Below are 16,869 nucleotides of genomic sequence, written 5' to 3' on the forward strand. Positions count from 1 at the left end.
TGTTCACGTTCACATATTTTAAAGGATAGTTTGTAGATGGAAATATTTTCATGATGTAATTTTACTTTTTTTGCTGTTATTTTACCGGTCTGGTCCACATCAGATGATAATGGGCTGTATGCGGCCCCTGAACAAAAATTAGTTTTGACACCCCTGATAAAGACTATGAAATATTAGCACTTTTATCTTTTAATTGAATGTAACTAGTACGCATAGTTAAATGAGTAGACATTTCCATTTTCCACTACTCGATATTAACACTCCATTACAACCTTGAGGCAAATGCTGCACATGCACCAATATTTATAATGCATTTTATCTAAAATGGGCTGTTCTGCCCTTTTAATTACCAGCAAGTGTATTTTAATGCTCTTCTCACATTCTTCCATAGGTTTTTGGTTCAGTTACAGTGCCAGAATGAATTAAGTGGTTCTGAATTATTTAAAAGTCCTTTTTTTAAGCATAGATTGTTATTAGTAGATTCTTACTGTTATTATTAGTAGTGGTTTTTTGTATTTCACTTTTCCTATATTTCCTAGAGACATCAACTGTTAGCAATTCCTTGCATGCATTTATGTACTTGGTGAATAAATATTATTATCATTATTATCATTGTTATTATTATTATTATTATTATTATTATTATTATTATTATTATGTTACTACTAATAAAAATAAAGTGGATTCTGACTACTTTTATTCAACAGATTCTGATTATCTATTTATTATTACTCCCCGTAGGAACAATACTTTCTAATCTAATATTTTCCTTCATCTTATTGAGTCATTATTTACTTTTCATACATTAAAAAAATCTTACACTAGAGAGACAACTGCCAACAAAGAATTCTAATTATTATTATTATTATTATTAGTATATATATATATATATATATATATATATATATATATATATATATATATATATATATATATAATTTATTTAGTAACATCCTACAGACACATACATTTTTAATCAAATATTTTCTTTCATCTTCAGTCATTATTTACTTTTCTTGCATTTTTTTTTTAGACAACTGCCATCAAAGAATTCCTGGTCTGTATTTACACATAGTATTTATTTATTTGTTTTTATTTATTTATTTATTATTGACTAACCTTCCTACAGACCCATACATTTTCAGTTTAATCCTTGGTGGCACCTTTTTGTCCTTAAATCTCCATTTTACATCGCCTTCTTTCTAATATCTGAGTACTTACTGAGAACCATTGTGGAGGTGCCCTGGTTCCGGTGGGGGGTGGGGGGGGGGGCGCCGGTGCCCCTGTTCCCCGTCATGGCGCCCCTGTGCGGGACGGGACGGGACTATCCGCGGGAGGGACCGGAGGGAGGAGCAGCCGGGAACGATGACGTAGGATTGGAATGAGGGAGTGAATGTTCCGGGTCAGAAACTGGACGGGAGAGGAAATTAACTCCGGGAGGAGACGAAAAAAAAAACGGATAATGCTACACCTCCTGTACGATGAGATGTAGCCGGTGTTTTTTACGATAAAAAGAGGGGTTTAACAGCCAGGGTGGGCGACGCCACACGAGGAACCGAGTGGAGAGAAAAAAAAAAACAAAAACAGGTGCCTAAACTAACCAAAGTGACACCGCGACGGAGACTAAATCCATGTTCGTCGCGAGCTGACGGACGCTAGCTCGGTAACGGTCGGGTTTCGGTGTTTTTTTACTTCGGTGTGTGAGTTGTGTTTGACGGTGAATTTAACCCGGGACCGTCCCGCCGGAGCAATCTGTTGCATCCCCCTCCTCTCCGTTGTTTGTTTATTGCACGAGTACGAGATTTCTCGCCGCCTCCCCCGTGATGTTTCACTGTATCCCCCTGTGGCGGTGCAACCGTCATGTGGAGATGATCGATAAACGCCACTGCTCCCTGCTCTATGTGCCCGATGAGATTTACCGATACGGACGGAGTTTGGAGGAGCTGCTGCTGGATGCCAACCAACTCCGAGACTTGCCTAAGGTAAGAAGAAAGCAGCCACTTCCAACGTCAGGTTCACACAAGTGGAGCTTTAGGGTTTTTTGTTTTTTTTTTTTGTCACATGAAATGAGTCCCTGTTTAGTGAGTGGAGTGGATCTGACACGGAGCAGGCATCCCGTGAGAGTCTGGTGGGACCTGGGGACAGTCATTACGCAAGATCAGCAACACAGAAACCCTGCATAGGTGGAAATTTCCCTTCCTTCCCCCCCCCCCCTTTTTTTTTTTTTAAATACCTCACACAATAGTTCACAAATTCACCTCCACTCTGATCAGTCATCATGTGTGACTGTTCCTGAAGTCTCACTTTTGTGCAGGTGAGCTCAGGTTGGACTCACCTTGACCTTTTGTCCCTCAACACTGATGCCTCCAACATGAAAGTAGGTTTATACCCATTAATCACTGCAATATTTAGCTATTATCAGTAAAACTTGTCATACACCCCTAAAATTTTACCCAATCTCATTATATCCTCCTGAGACCCAGCAACGCATTTTTGTTCTCTGTAGGGGACAAGAGTTTGACTAGGGCTGTGTATTGGCAAGAATCTGGGGATACGATACAAATCACAATACTAGGATCACAATACGATATATTGCGATTAGGTATGTAACGATATGAAAATTTCATATCACGGTTATTATGACCAAAATTATCATGGTTATCATTATTTTGCGATGTTGAAATTGTGCTCAAAATGTTCAAAAAGTACTAATACACACACTGAAATAATTTAACCAAGTTGTATTTTGACAAATAGATAAATAGAATTAAATAATACCTGCAATGTACTTTCTGTTGCAGAAACATTCAAATATTAACATGTAAACAATCAAATATACAAATGTGCATTAAAGATGTCACCTTATGGACACTGTTTGACCATTTTCCAGATCAAGTTTGAGTTGTTTGAGTTTCTTTTTCAGAGATAGATAGATAGATAGATAGATAGATAGATAGATAGATAGATAGATAGATAGATAGATAGATAGATAGATAGCACCTGGAGTGCTGCTGCTTCTCCAGAAAATGAGCAGTACCATTAGTTTTCAAAGTGCGATAATCAAACACGGTTATCACAAAATTTACAATTTAAACGGTAATACTAACCATCAGGAATTTTACCGCAGTTTATCGTTATACCAGTAATTGTTACATCCCTAATTGCGATATATCATGATACTGTTAGAAAGGCAATTTTTTGTTTGCTTCTTTTTTAAAAATGATTATTTCCTGGAAGAATTGAATTACACCAGAAATATGTACAAAAATATGTACACATTTTATTTGATCACAACAGGATCTAATGCTATATCACAAAATATTCCTGTGTTTAAACTTAAATTATATTTTACAGAAATTACAGTTTAAGATCCTGTTCAAATGTTCATATTCTATTAGTTCATAACTAACATCCTAACATTGTTTTTGTGCGATCCCAAACACAGGAACTAATATCTGCCTCTCAGACAGTAAAAAGTGCTTTTAGGACGCTTCAAATAACCATTATTTAATAAAACAGTGTTAAATAATAATAAACAAGATATAAACAATAAAGAAAACCAAAAAAAAACAAAAAGGAACTTCTGCCATATCTGCATTTGAATAAATACCTAAAAAATATCGATACAGTACTTTTTTAATATCGATACAGTATTGTGAAATGAAATATCGCGATATATTGCAGAACCAAGTTTGACAGCTTTATTACCCAAAAAAGCTTTATTACAAAAAAAAAAAAAAGGCAAAGGACAGTCCATAAAAAATGTAAAAATGCATCTGAAAAAACCTGTTGCATTGTGCTGTTTCAAAAAAGGCAATTATTTCAAGTAAAAAAGCCAAAACTTGTACTTTCCTGGGTCTCAGAAGGATATTGTCATGAAAAATGAAGGTGCAAATGATTGTTTTGTTTATTGGTAACAAGAAAAAATTCTGGACAGTTTCAACATGTCATACCCTGGATGTGTTTTATCATCTTACTGAAACATCCATTTTTGATATCTGCGGAACACAAGGGAGCATGTAAGTTTTGTGAATGACAGTATTTCTTAATGCAGTGTATCAAATGCATCAAAGAACCTCTTTCCGTCACTGCATTTCAAGAGTCACTGAGTTCATGTCTGCATTGTTTGTGATGTCAACAGTACACCTAAAAATAAAAATGAAGAAAAACAAATTTGTAATTGTAGTTTTAAGGTGACGTACACATACAGAAAAACTACAAATTAGAACTTTGAGCACTAGCTAAATGGTTGGACGTGTCAAATAGTATGACTGGTTTACTGAGGAAGTGATGTGGCGTGTAGCAGACAAATGCACACAAACCAGTGATGAAAGATAAGCTCCTTTCAGCATGTGCATCAGTAATGTTGCCTCCCAGCTAGTCACTCATAACTGACCTCCACAACCTAGATGACTAGCTGTTCACTGATGCACCCACACACTGAATGATATTATGATTGAAGTGTTTCATCACTGCCACTCCATTATTGTCAGCCACCGTATGTGGGCTGGTGACGTGGGAGGACACAAGTCTGCATGGTGACCCTACTTCTCCAGATTAAGTGGGATACTAGTTGGGTTTATGTTGTGTGTCTCATGTGGCCTTAATGGTTCAAGATGTTCCGTTTTGAAACCGAAGACCCCAGGGCCTGACCTCTGCGTTTTTCTGATAATAGTCCAGACCTGATAGCATCAATGAAAACACGATGCTGTGGTTTCGTAGTATATTCCCTTTGACTTTTTCAGCCAAACCGGTTCTGTCGTAAGCATTCTCAGTTCCGCTATGGACCTTTTTTTTAAATTTATTTTTTTAACCTTTTAACCCTTTACAGGGCACTCATAGAAATACTCTGAAATTTGAATTTTCAACCTTAGTGTGCTATTGGAGGACATAACAAGACTTTATTATTTTTGTGAGATTTTTCAACATTTTTATTGTTTTATAGCAAATCAAGGTCAATGAAGTTACCATATTTGGTTCCTTACTTATAAGTGGCAAAAAACATATATTTTAGAACATTAGAACATCACTTTTAGAGCATTAGAACAACATAAATGCTAATACAGACACCTGTCAACTTACACATTATCCTTTTGAACATCATTTCTTACATTTGTACCATTACTTCACGGTACCTAACAAAGTAGTGACACTCGCTGTTCAAACAGAGGTGGACCTTGCAGACCCTGTAGATCACATTTGACCTTAGACTGTTGCCTCATTGTCCTCACTGTAACTGTTGCTGTCACTGCCTTGTAATGTATTCGGAAATTACAAAAAATAGTCACTTGCAGGATAAAGAGTTAAACTGCATCAGGCATTCTCACTGCAGTTTTCATTGGCAGAAGGGTATATTTGTTAATGTATTTGGTTTACAGCTGTTCTTTGTGAGGTGACCGAGGCTAAGACCACTTTAGCAACTGTTGCGTCCTCGTATAACTGAAGTCACACTGGGTCAAATGAAAGCTGATTAGAACAAAGTAGAGATGAGGGACTATTTTGTGCCCATTTCTTTTCTTTCACAGTAGGACTTTTAAGAAAATAGCCTCAGTTCTACTTCATTTATGGAGCACACAGTTATCTCAAAGCTCACAGGTAAAGATCTAGACCTAGATCTTAAAATATTATACAGTGAAGAAGTCTGACAAAACCTGCTTTACACATGAGATAGAACTGGTTTCAGGTATGAGTCCATCTGCCTGGACTGGTTTGGGTGAGTAAGAACGGGGAAAGAGAAAGAAAAAGTGTCGAGAAAGAACATCAAATAACGCTGACACTGGACAACACAGTCGTTCATGGCGCTTCAGGAGCATTTTTCCGGTGTATGAGATACCTGAGGAAAAAGCAGAAGCCACATTAGATTGACATGCAACTTTTTATTTATTTTTTTTATCAGCTCTACCTTTGTCTGTTTCCTGAATTGATACTGATTTAGCAAAGCACAGGAACAGGTATTCTGAAAACAAAGGCAGCATTATGCGTTTTGTTCTTGGCTCACTAATGACATTGTATGTGCTAGTGTTTTCTAATGAAGCCACAATGAATCATTGACCTGAATTGTAAAATGCAGACCCATAAAAACTGCAAACCAGCACAAACAGTGGACCTTGCACACCTGCCAAACCAGGTATAGACAAAATACCCTTCCATGCAAGAATAGATGAGCAGGTGTACTCTATTGTTTTGAGCTGCACACTCAGTTCAGAGATATTCTAAGCATGTCAGGGCAGTAGAATGGTGTATTATTTGCATGCTGACAAGAGAAACTGTTTATTGTGCCCTTTGGCATGTCACTAATGTCATCAATGCTTGCTGAGTGAGCCCAAGAAACATCTAACTGGATCAGCCTTAGTATCGGTGCAGTTCAGTGCTCGCTGTGCAGCCTCCTCACATTTGCCTCCGAGGTGGCTAACAGAATAGAGACTGACCGCTAATGTTATTACTGCATCGGCGATGTAACGCGACCTGAACAGAGTAACATATTTCAGGTTAATCATTTCAACCAGCAGGCAGATAAAAACATGCACAAGCCATTTTAACAGGCAAGGTGTGCTTTTACAGTAACAAGATGAGGCAAGTCCAATGAGAGCAGATAGTTTCAATAGTTTTACACTGAAATGTCTGCTGACCACGTTATGGAAACATTTAGAATCTAGAGTTTGTAAGCCTGATTTCTCTCGGCGTTTTTTTGTCGTTTGATTGTTTTATTTTTCGTATCTGTACTGAGGCGGTGGACTGAATCAAACAGTAACTCATGTCTCTATTTATTCTAAGTTTTCCTTATAGGGATCATACTTTGCTGAACCCACTTTTATTCATCTTTGGTACATTTATTTGTGTATTTGGACCCTAACAGTTCATAAAGTTTGAATTTGAACCCTCCAGATGCTGCAAAGCTATCTTTATATTCATTCTGGCAAAAATTGAGTGGATTTCTGCACATGTAAGGTCAAGACTTCCAACGAACACTTCTCTGAATACGCCATAAGTGTCTGTCAGCAGCAGCGGTTGTAGTCCATACTGAAAATATGTCCAAACATTGAGCCTACTACTTAAAATGTCCAGTTGTTGGTTGTATTAATGAACACATGTGGCTGAACAGGACAGAGCACACGGTCAACAACCTGGGGGGAGGGGGGGGGGGATGCCATGTGCATTTAAATGGCCAGCACTCTAAATGACCTTTCTTGTGTCATTACTCAAAAATAGGGTGTAAGATGGACCTGTGGAGTTTAATTAATGAAGAATTCAGACCCGAGCATAACATTTACAGTTTATGCAGACCACAGGGAAATGTTTGAAAATGCATAATTCCATTTAAAAAAGCAAAATATCACTCCTTTAACCCATAACATAAATCCAAACAACCACTGGCGACCAAAATCGTTTATCAATATAAAATGTTTAATAACTTCTGATCCATAAATCCTATCAATACAGGTAAATAATTGGTGTAAAATGCAGTTTGTCATATTTTTATGGTCATCAGATATGACCCATTTGGATGTCAGATGCTCCGTAGTTACCGTGGAAATACCATCATCTTCTACAACAGTGATTTACTAGTAAAACCCATGTAGATGGATCAATGACAGTGGAAGGACACACTTGGTTTATGTTCAGTTGATGCACTTTGTTGAAAAAGTCACATTTTCTTAATTTTTCTCTGTTTCTGATATTATGGCAATTAACTACAATATGAGCTTTTATGAACATCTACATGACCAATAAGTTAAACATGGGAAAATACCTGATTTTTATTGTAGAAACGCAAAGTACAGAGGATAATATTATAATAAATGGTGATAAATCAGTTAAGAAAGATTAAATAGAGAGAAAAATTCATTTTGGAACTGCCGCAAAGGTCACACTGGGTCTTTTATAGGTTAAGTGGCTGGGTTGTAAATTGTATTTGTTACTAGTTTATGAAGCTACTTTGAAATTGTGAGCTGGTAAAATATGCATGTAATATATATGTTTGCAGTGCAAGTATTTTCCATAGTTCACAGCTCTACTGAAATTAATACAGAGATGCTGTGTCTATTTTAATCACACTATGAATCTATTTAAATTTTGGATACAGCAAACCATTTACATTCATCTACTTGACTCAGAGGAAGCATTTTTATTGTATTTACTGACCAAACAATGAATAAAATAATCAGCAGGTGTTAAGGGATCTGCTATAACTCACACACGTTGGTGGAAAGGATGAAGACGAGAGGCAATATCCGGCCCCAAACAGGAAGCTACACACTTTATAACGTGTGTGAAGTGGTAACAAGAGTTAATGCTATGAGTCTCTGAGCAGGAAGCCGGTGGCTGGCCTGATGCACTGAGGTGAAACTATGGTGAAAAAGAGTAGTCATAAAGGTGGTAGAGCTGACGCTGAGCTGCTCAGTTTTGGTCAGGGTATCAGTTTTAAGTGCAGCCTGTGCATATGACCATCTAACCTACTCATACACTAACAGTGAAGCTTGAATTAGACCACACGAAGAATTTGACACTTTAACTCCCTTTATAGCTGAGGGTTTGGACTGCAGATCCCTCAACACTGACCTTTTGTTAATCTGTTTTTAAAAGGTTTTTTTAAAATCATTACATAGAAAAAAACAGTGTAGGGAACTTGGTATCAAACAAGTTTTATAAAATAATTCCTTAAAGTGGAGATTTTTTTTAGGTTTTTTTTTATTGCGCTATAATAACTGCTAGGAAAGAACTTATATTTTCTGTAGACTGAATAATGTATGAATACAGTCTGGGGACACAATCTGCAGCTCAGTAATCCATGCTGCATGCACCTTCCCCCTGCAGACGACAGCGAGACTGAAACTAAGCATTCAAACATTGACTCAGGAGTTAAGAAACTAGTTAATGTGTTCCGAACTCTGGTTGTTTTGGTTTTTGTGTCACTCATGGGTAACTTCTTGGGGCGTGGAGGCGAGTGACACCAACAGGAAGAACAGGTTTGTCGTCACTGTGCTAATGCAAGACTCACAAAGCTTTTTGCAAACTGGGGACTAGATAAATACATTATAATCAATTATGTGTTGCTGTTGTTGCTTCTGTAATTGTCCGAGCTATTATCACAAGCGCTTAATGGGATAACAGGCAGAAGAAAGCATGTGAATGAAACTACTTTTGTTCCTGATAGACAGGGCTGTACCTGTTTGCTTCCTGTTGTGGCTGCTGTGTCATAACATAAAGGAGTATCTGATTTTAGGTAAAACAAGTAGAAAGGAATAGAGAATATAGTTGTATAAACATCCCTAATGCTGATTTTTACTAACATGTTACAATTGTGCTTGCATTTCTGAAAAGGAACAAGTCCAGACAAGCAAAGACATCCTTGGTGACAAGAATCAACCAGCAAATCTTTAAGTTATGATGTAGAAAGTGAATTTAGCGGACAGAGACTGCACCCAGGACATATTTTGAACACAGGAAAGTGAAATTAAGGACGTTAAGGACAGGTTTGTTTGCTTGGCGAGATGCCGGATTAAGCTTGTTTGAACTGTCTTAAGACTTTGGAGTTGCATGTGCATTTTGTTGTAGGGTGGAGTTTGACTTTTGGACTCTTGGGCCTTATTTATCATGCACACATTATTAAAATATGACGTCTCTGGATATTGGTCAAGAGAAAATAACCAGCCTGATAACAAGGTCTTATTTTCAGCAGATGCAGTTTACATCTGGCTGACATTAGCAGGGATCTGATGCACTGTTGTTGTTTCAGCGTTATTAATATTGAAAGATATCCTGCCTATGATTACTCCTTTAATAACACTCTACCTCAGTTAAATAGGACATTGAAAAAACAGGACATTAATAGACAAGGAGAGTATAGTGTGGAATATTAATAGCAACTTCACAGATCAGGAATCCTTAAGGCTGGTTTTACGGTACTGTTATATTAGAGCTAATTTAGAAATAATGAGGGCATGGAGGGTGGTATGTGTGTGCACCAGACACTTTAACACAAACTTTGATTATATTAGACTGGTAAAGTTTTCAGCTCATCAGAGGCCTCTTAAAATCCTCCAGCCTGCAGGAAAAAAAACAGTTTACGCTTATGTGAGTATACAGCTCCAAGAAGACAGTAAAGGAATCCGAGGGAAATTCATGTTGTTTACAGTGAATTACACTGGTGGCATATTTGTCTTGACACAATGCACTGAGGATGCACAAAAGTAGGAGGCACAGCCTACATAATAGTATACACAGTATACAGAAACCAACCCTGCCACATAATTGACTTGTGCTTGGAATTGCCATGGTGTTGCAATTGGGCGTTTCTAATGCACATATGCAACAAGCGTTTAGCATGAAAACAAGTGTGTGTTTTTGGCCATGTTTTTCCATATGTGTTCATGATACTGAGCTGAAAGTATGTGTTGCAATAACTCAAGTCAATCAGAGAATATTAAAGGGGTCATATTTTGCTAAACCCACTTTTATTAATCTTTGGTACATTTATTTGTGTATTTGGACCTTAATAGTTCAAAAAGTTTGAATTTGAACCCTCCAGGTGCTGCAAAGCTATCTTTATATTCCTTTTGGCAAAAATCAAGTGGATTTCTCCAACCCGTTTTAATACCTGCTTAATTTGTTAAGTCTATAACTAGTTACATCATGACATAAGGTCAAGACTTCAGATGAACATTTCTCTGAATATGCCATATTTGTTTGTCAGCAGCAGCGGCTGTAGTCCATGCCTAAAACATGTCCAAACTTTGAGGTGATTAACTAAAATGTTCAGTTGTTGGTTGTATTAAGGAACACAAGTGGCTGAACGGGACAGAGCAGCACAGCCAACAACCTGGAGGAGGTGGGGTGTGAAGTGGCTCATGTACATTTAAAGGGCCAGTGCTGAAAATGACCTTTCTGGTGTCATTACTCAGAAATAGAGTTGAAGATGGACCTGTGGAGTTTAATTAATGAAGAATTCAGACCCAAGCATAGCATTTACAGTTTATGTAGACCACAGGGAAATGTTTTAAAATGCACAATTTCAATTTAAAAAAAGCAAAAAAATCACTCCTTTAAAAGAAAAGTGTATAGTTTTAGCATCTTTAGGAGTTGAATACTTGATTCAATGTGGCCTGCTTTGGCTGTAGTCGGTAAAATACAAAGGCTATAGGAGGTTATTTATGAGGCTGGCTAAGTCTTAGTCCTCATACTGGTTGCCTGCTTTACCATTAAAATTGCACAAGATTCTGTCTGCTCTTGTTAGGAGCATCAAGTATGTGCTTGTGATAATTGTCTGTGCCTTTTAAATGTAAAAGTTTGCCAGCCGGATCTTTCCTTCTCATAAATTTCCAGCAGAGACTAATCTTCGTGCTTTGAAGTTGCTACCTGTGACCGGAGCCAGTGTTTATATGAAGGCTGATAAACGCATTAACAAATTCATCAGCAGGGGTCTGTAGGAGAGCTTACACATGCTAATGCATTGTTATTTTGTCTATAAATACACCCAGTGTTAATACTTATTATAGTTTTAAAGGAAAAGTGTAAAAACTTGTGCACATCGTACTGTAGAATACTGCAGATCTCTTCAATGTACGTACATGTGAGTTTTAGTGACTTAATAAGACTTTCATCAGGAAACCCTAAAAGCTGAGCGAAATGTAAGTCAGTGAAACACTATTATCTGTGTAGCTGATCCTAGAGCAGAAATAAAATGCAGCGTATTTACGCTTCAATGGTTTGCATGTTATCACAGTAAAATATTTTTAGAAGAAGAATTGCAGAAGTTTTCTCTTTGGTACGCTATTATGTATTATTATTATTTGGTATCTCTATTATCTCATAACAGAGGTTCATATAATATATCAGGGTTGCAACTAATGGCTATCCAAAGCCAAATATATTCATTTCCCATCATATAGTTGTAAAGAAACCACAGAATAATCAAATTTAATTCACTGGGATCAGGAAAGTATGACTTCCTCTCTCAAAACACACCCAGAAGTATACAGTCTAATACAAAATCCTGAAATAAAAGCCAAATATGAAAATATTAACCTCACAGTCCTTCCTATTATTGTTTTTACTTATTTTGCTGATAAGACCTCTGCGTCCAAACTGATTTTGGGCAATGTTTTACTCAGTCTCCTGTTAGTTCTGTCTCTCCTGGCAAGGCGGGACAGTATCCACGTTCGTCTTTGTACTTTTCTGTGTGATGATCACATGTAATCCCGTCATGGCCTCACCCATCTTCCACCTGAGGGTAGTTCTGATCGGCCACAACAACTGAAAACACCCTTGTAATTGTGAAGAGCTGAAGTGCGGGGCCACAATTATTTCTAATCATTCTAGCAATGTGTGTGCTGCATCCTGTTAAAAACAAAAATCTAATTATAGTTTAATCACTTTATCATGTGCGCCTCCAAGCATAATAAAATGTTAAGTTTCTGTGTTAGTGCGTTTTACTGTTTTTGTTTGAATCAAGTGTCCAGTAAAGGAGTGTCAACAACTTTCTTTTTTGCAGTTTATAGTAATTAATAAATGTTTTGTTTCTCATTTCAGCCATTTTTTCAGCTGATAAAACTAAGGAAACTCGGCCTGAGTGACAATGAGATCCAGAGACTTCCACCAGAAATAGCCAACTTCATGCAACTCGTAGAACTGGATGTCTCTCGAAATGGTAAGATGACAAAACACTGATGCAACGCTCATAATGTTTGTTTCCATCTGTTATTGGAACAAAATGCTCCGTGCTGATGTTGGATTTTTAAAATATTTTTGCAGCACTTACAATAAAATGAATGTGCAAATCTTTTTTCTTCAGCTGTTGAGTGAGCAGACAGTATCTGCAGTACACTTCAGCAAGTAAATCAATCTGTTAGATTTGCCCAGCATTAGTGAAGCTATGACAAAATATGACCGCTTGAAAAACAAGATTGAAACCACGTAAAAGCTCTTTTTATACCAGTCAGCTTTGCTAGTGTTGAAGATGTCGACCCAAACATTTCCTTTAGACACACTACTGAGTTTCTTCCTCTAAAGATCATGCTGTTGAGAGTTGGGACTTAAGTGTGAATCCAAATTAAGGATGGTAAATAAGTTAAAAGAAAGCACAGACACAAGGCTTGTTTGTGTCAAGTCTGCAGTACTTTTCAACACTGTCTGTTAAATTCTTTTTTTGGAAATGTAATTCTGACAGTGGTGAGTGACTAATGTTACTGCCGCTTTATAAAAACCTTTATTTTGCATTCGGTTCCTATTTGTGAAAAGAACCTGAAAACTCATTTTGGTGATTTCTGATGCAAGGCGAACACATTTTACAGCTAAACAGATCCAGGAACCGATGTCATAACTTGTGTCTTTTCTCTTATCCAGATATTATGGAAATTCCAGAGAGTATTTCATACTGCAAAGCTCTTCAAGTGGCAGACTTCAGTGGAAATCCATTAACAAGGTAAGTTGTATATTCACTTTTGTTGCACATTGCTTTTGTTCAAAGCATCATATTCTGTGCTACGACATTAATCTTTCCTTAAATATTTGATGACCATGTTTTTCTCAACATTACTGAAACCAGCAATAAGTACACTTTTTTTTAAATCGAAATAATTTTTGCACAACACCTAAATAAACAGTTTTATTTGGACCAAAAAAAAGACTTAAAGGCACAGCTGGGTGCCATAAAAACAATGTGGCTGGGAATACAACTAATTTGCACCTCAGCAGGAGCAGAACCGCGGCACCCTGCCGTATATTGTTTAGATGACAACAATGAATAATAGTACAAAGACATGGTTGCTCAGTACTTTTAAACAAACACAAAACACATAAGCTTGTGTTCTACTCTGTCTCCACAGTAGTAACCTCATTTCATTCATTTTCACCAGTTCTGTTTTGGTAGCTTGATTATGAACAGTAAGATACAACTGTGGGTTAGTAGGTTAACGTTTTTAACTGTATATGGGGCTATTTAGAGTTGATTTGTAATATAATATGGATTGTTTATTGCTCTTGCAAAGTAAGCTTGCACCATTATATAACCATAAAAGGCTGTAAATTAAGATCTAATGTGTGCTTTTCTTTCTTTTTGCATTTTTATGCATTTTTTTAGTTTTACATATACCTTTTAATATGGAGAAAAAGGAAATAAATACAAATACACATCACAAAATAATCAGTAATATTTGTATTTTACCCGATAAACAAACAAGTTGATTGAAATATTCGCAACAGGCAATTTTAACCTCACCCTTTTCAGGTCTTTGAATATAGATGGATAATTTTTTAAAATGTTATTTAACTTTTATTTAACCAGGTTGGTCCCCTTGAGATGGGGGATCTCTTTTTCAAGGGAGACCTGGCCAAGACAGCAGCAATACAGTCACATCATTACAGTTTTACAATAATAAGCAACATCTAACATGTGCTGTGGAAATCCTGTGACGTATCAGGTTATTATTAGTACTTCGATTGTTACAGCTGAAAACCAGGTGGTGGTCTTATAATTTAAATAGGAAGTGAAGGGAGGAACTTATACTTGCATTAACAAGTTGTTTAATAAGTGTATTTGGGACTAAAAAACAGCAATACACTCTAATACCAATTAGAGTCAAAGGCTTTTCAGGTCATTGTAATTGAATAAGATCATTATCTTGCCCTTATTCTTTTGGGCAGAGAAGTGGGGCAGAAGCAGGAGAATGCACAGTCACTATATTACTGTTGTTGTGGAACAAATAAAATAGCGTCAAGTGGGATTAATTGGGCCGCCATGTTCCATTAATGTTCACTTACAAGTTAAACATTTGTGGGGATTGTTTTGGATAGAAGGGCTAAAGGACAAAGAGCAACAATGAACCTACACAGTCTGGATCAACTTATCAAGTTTATGACAACAGCGGTGGTAAATTCTTGCTTCATATAACTTTATTGACTCTCATTGGAAACAGAAAAATGTGCCTCTAATCACAACCCCTCCACTCTCACTGGCTGTGAAACATTAATCCAGTGTTCATTAGCAGTGTTAATGAAAAATATGTGTGTTAATGGAAATATTTTTTTGTTTTTAAAAGCATTCAACTGCTCCCTGTGCTCTTCTTGGCATCTCACATTGTGACCTCTTTTTCTCATATTTCACCAGATTACCTGAAAGCTTTCCAGAGCTAAGGAATCTCACATGCCTTTCCATCAATGATATTTCATTGCAAGTTCTTCCAGATAACATTGGAAAGTAAGTAGAATGCTCCGTTTCAGAATCTGCAATACAGTCAATTAATCTAATGAATTACATATTAACTGTTAAAATTAATATGTGTTTATAATCTGTGAAAAATAAACATCTGTTAGCAGGTAAAACTCAAACTGTATTGCTTTTGTTGATTGCTATGAGCTGAGATGGGAGTTACGGGTCAGAACCTTCACTTTTACCTTCTCATTTCCCAGTCTGAGCTTAATATTTTCCTCTGAAGTCTTCATCTCACCACTGACAAATACTAGTTATTTTTCCCTTGAACTAGAAGCATACCAGCCATATTACTTTTCACAGAGGTGCATCAGTCAGTGTCCTTTCCTTGGCTGCATTGTTTTAGTTCATAAAAAGCAAAAGAAGTTGCGAGACAGTATATAATCCACAGCAGCAAATGGGCATTTCTGCCAGCATTATTCCTATGAGGTCCTCTTGTTGACTTCGCGTGTAATTGCATTTAATAACAGAAATATGCGCTTTTAGGACAAATTGCTGCAAGGGAAGGTTTTTAGTCGAAGTTGGGAGTTTGAGGGAAGCAGAATTTAAGCTGTTATGAGGGGATTTAAAGGGTAGATATGAGGATAAAATTACTCCAGACATGAAATTCCTTCTAGAAATGTCGATAACATCCTGATATTTGACCGGCTTTCTCAGGAGCTCCTGTCTGCAACTTTCGGTTGTTTGTTTATCTAGCACTTTTTCTCTTGTGTTGGAAGCCAAAAATGATGCCAGTAAGAAAAGAAATCCTCCGTGAGGGCAAAGAAACTGCTACAAATGTTATCTAGTAGTATTTTTTAAAAGGTTACTAGCCTTTTAATATATATGGATAGCATATTTTAACCATTAGAGAAGTGCTGAAATAGTTGGAGCTATCTAAACAGAGATTTGTCTTGGCTTGCTACGCTGCCATAAACTAAGGATTATTGCTTAACCTCTCACAGATGATGCATTAATTGTAGATGATCCTTTTGTGTTTATATGTCAGACTGGAATAAGATTGAATTGAAGTAAATGTGATGCTATACTTCACATGAGGAGCATTTGGTACATGCAAGACTCAAATAAGCGGCATTAATTCATTATCTTAATATTACCGCTATTATGTCTTCGAATTTTTCTGTCAACAAGCTCATCTTAAGGTCAACAGATCACCTCACTCCCTCTCCCTCATGGTACGGCATGTGCCCCAACATATGTTCCATATCTGTCTTGCATAATGCAGGGAGGTAAGGCCCGCTGCCTGTCACAGAGGAAGCTAATGAAAACCATAACACCATTGGCTTTTCAGAAGTGGATAAGATTAATGTTCAAGGGTTAAATGACATCAGTGGTTTATCTCCAGAGATGGGAATTTTGGCTGATACAAAAAATGCTTTCGACAGAGACACTTGCAGTTAGGTGGTGGTTTTTATCATTTAGCTGGTGACCAAAGCCAGATTTGAGATCGGATGCGCTGCAGTTGGAAAGATTCTGCGTGTGTTTTTAATCTCCGTCTCCGTTATTTGATACTATGAATGAAAAACAGTCATTGAAGTTGGCACAGCTGAGGGCCATGAAGTGATTCTCTACTAAAGTTGTTATTTTTAACAAAAACTAAAGAAATAACAAACACTAAAACTGAAAAAACATTTTCTTTTACTGAAATATATAAAAACTATAAT

The 16,869-nt window shown here is 36.9% G+C and overlaps 1 protein-coding gene across 1 annotated transcript in view; it reads left to right on the forward strand.

The window, feature by feature from the left end:
• Positions 1-1,367: 1,367 nt before the first annotated feature.
• lrrc1 (leucine rich repeat containing 1) overlaps positions 1,368-16,869 on the forward strand; it is a 37,053-nt gene continuing 21,551 nt past the window's right edge. Inside the window, exons 1-4 of the mRNA XM_030156637.1 lie at positions 1,368-1,982; positions 12,529-12,646; positions 13,342-13,420; positions 15,104-15,193. Of these exons, the coding sequence (XP_030012497.1) occupies positions 1,824-1,982; positions 12,529-12,646; positions 13,342-13,420; positions 15,104-15,193 (446 nt within the window). The 5' untranslated portion in view covers positions 1,368-1,823. The remainder of the gene's footprint in view (positions 1,983-12,528; positions 12,647-13,341; positions 13,421-15,103; positions 15,194-16,869) is intronic.

Source organism: Sphaeramia orbicularis, chromosome 15 (genome assembly GCF_902148855.1).
Source record: "Sphaeramia orbicularis chromosome 15, fSphaOr1.1, whole genome shotgun sequence".
Lineage (NCBI taxonomy): Eukaryota > Metazoa > Chordata > Actinopteri > Kurtiformes > Apogonidae > Sphaeramia > Sphaeramia orbicularis.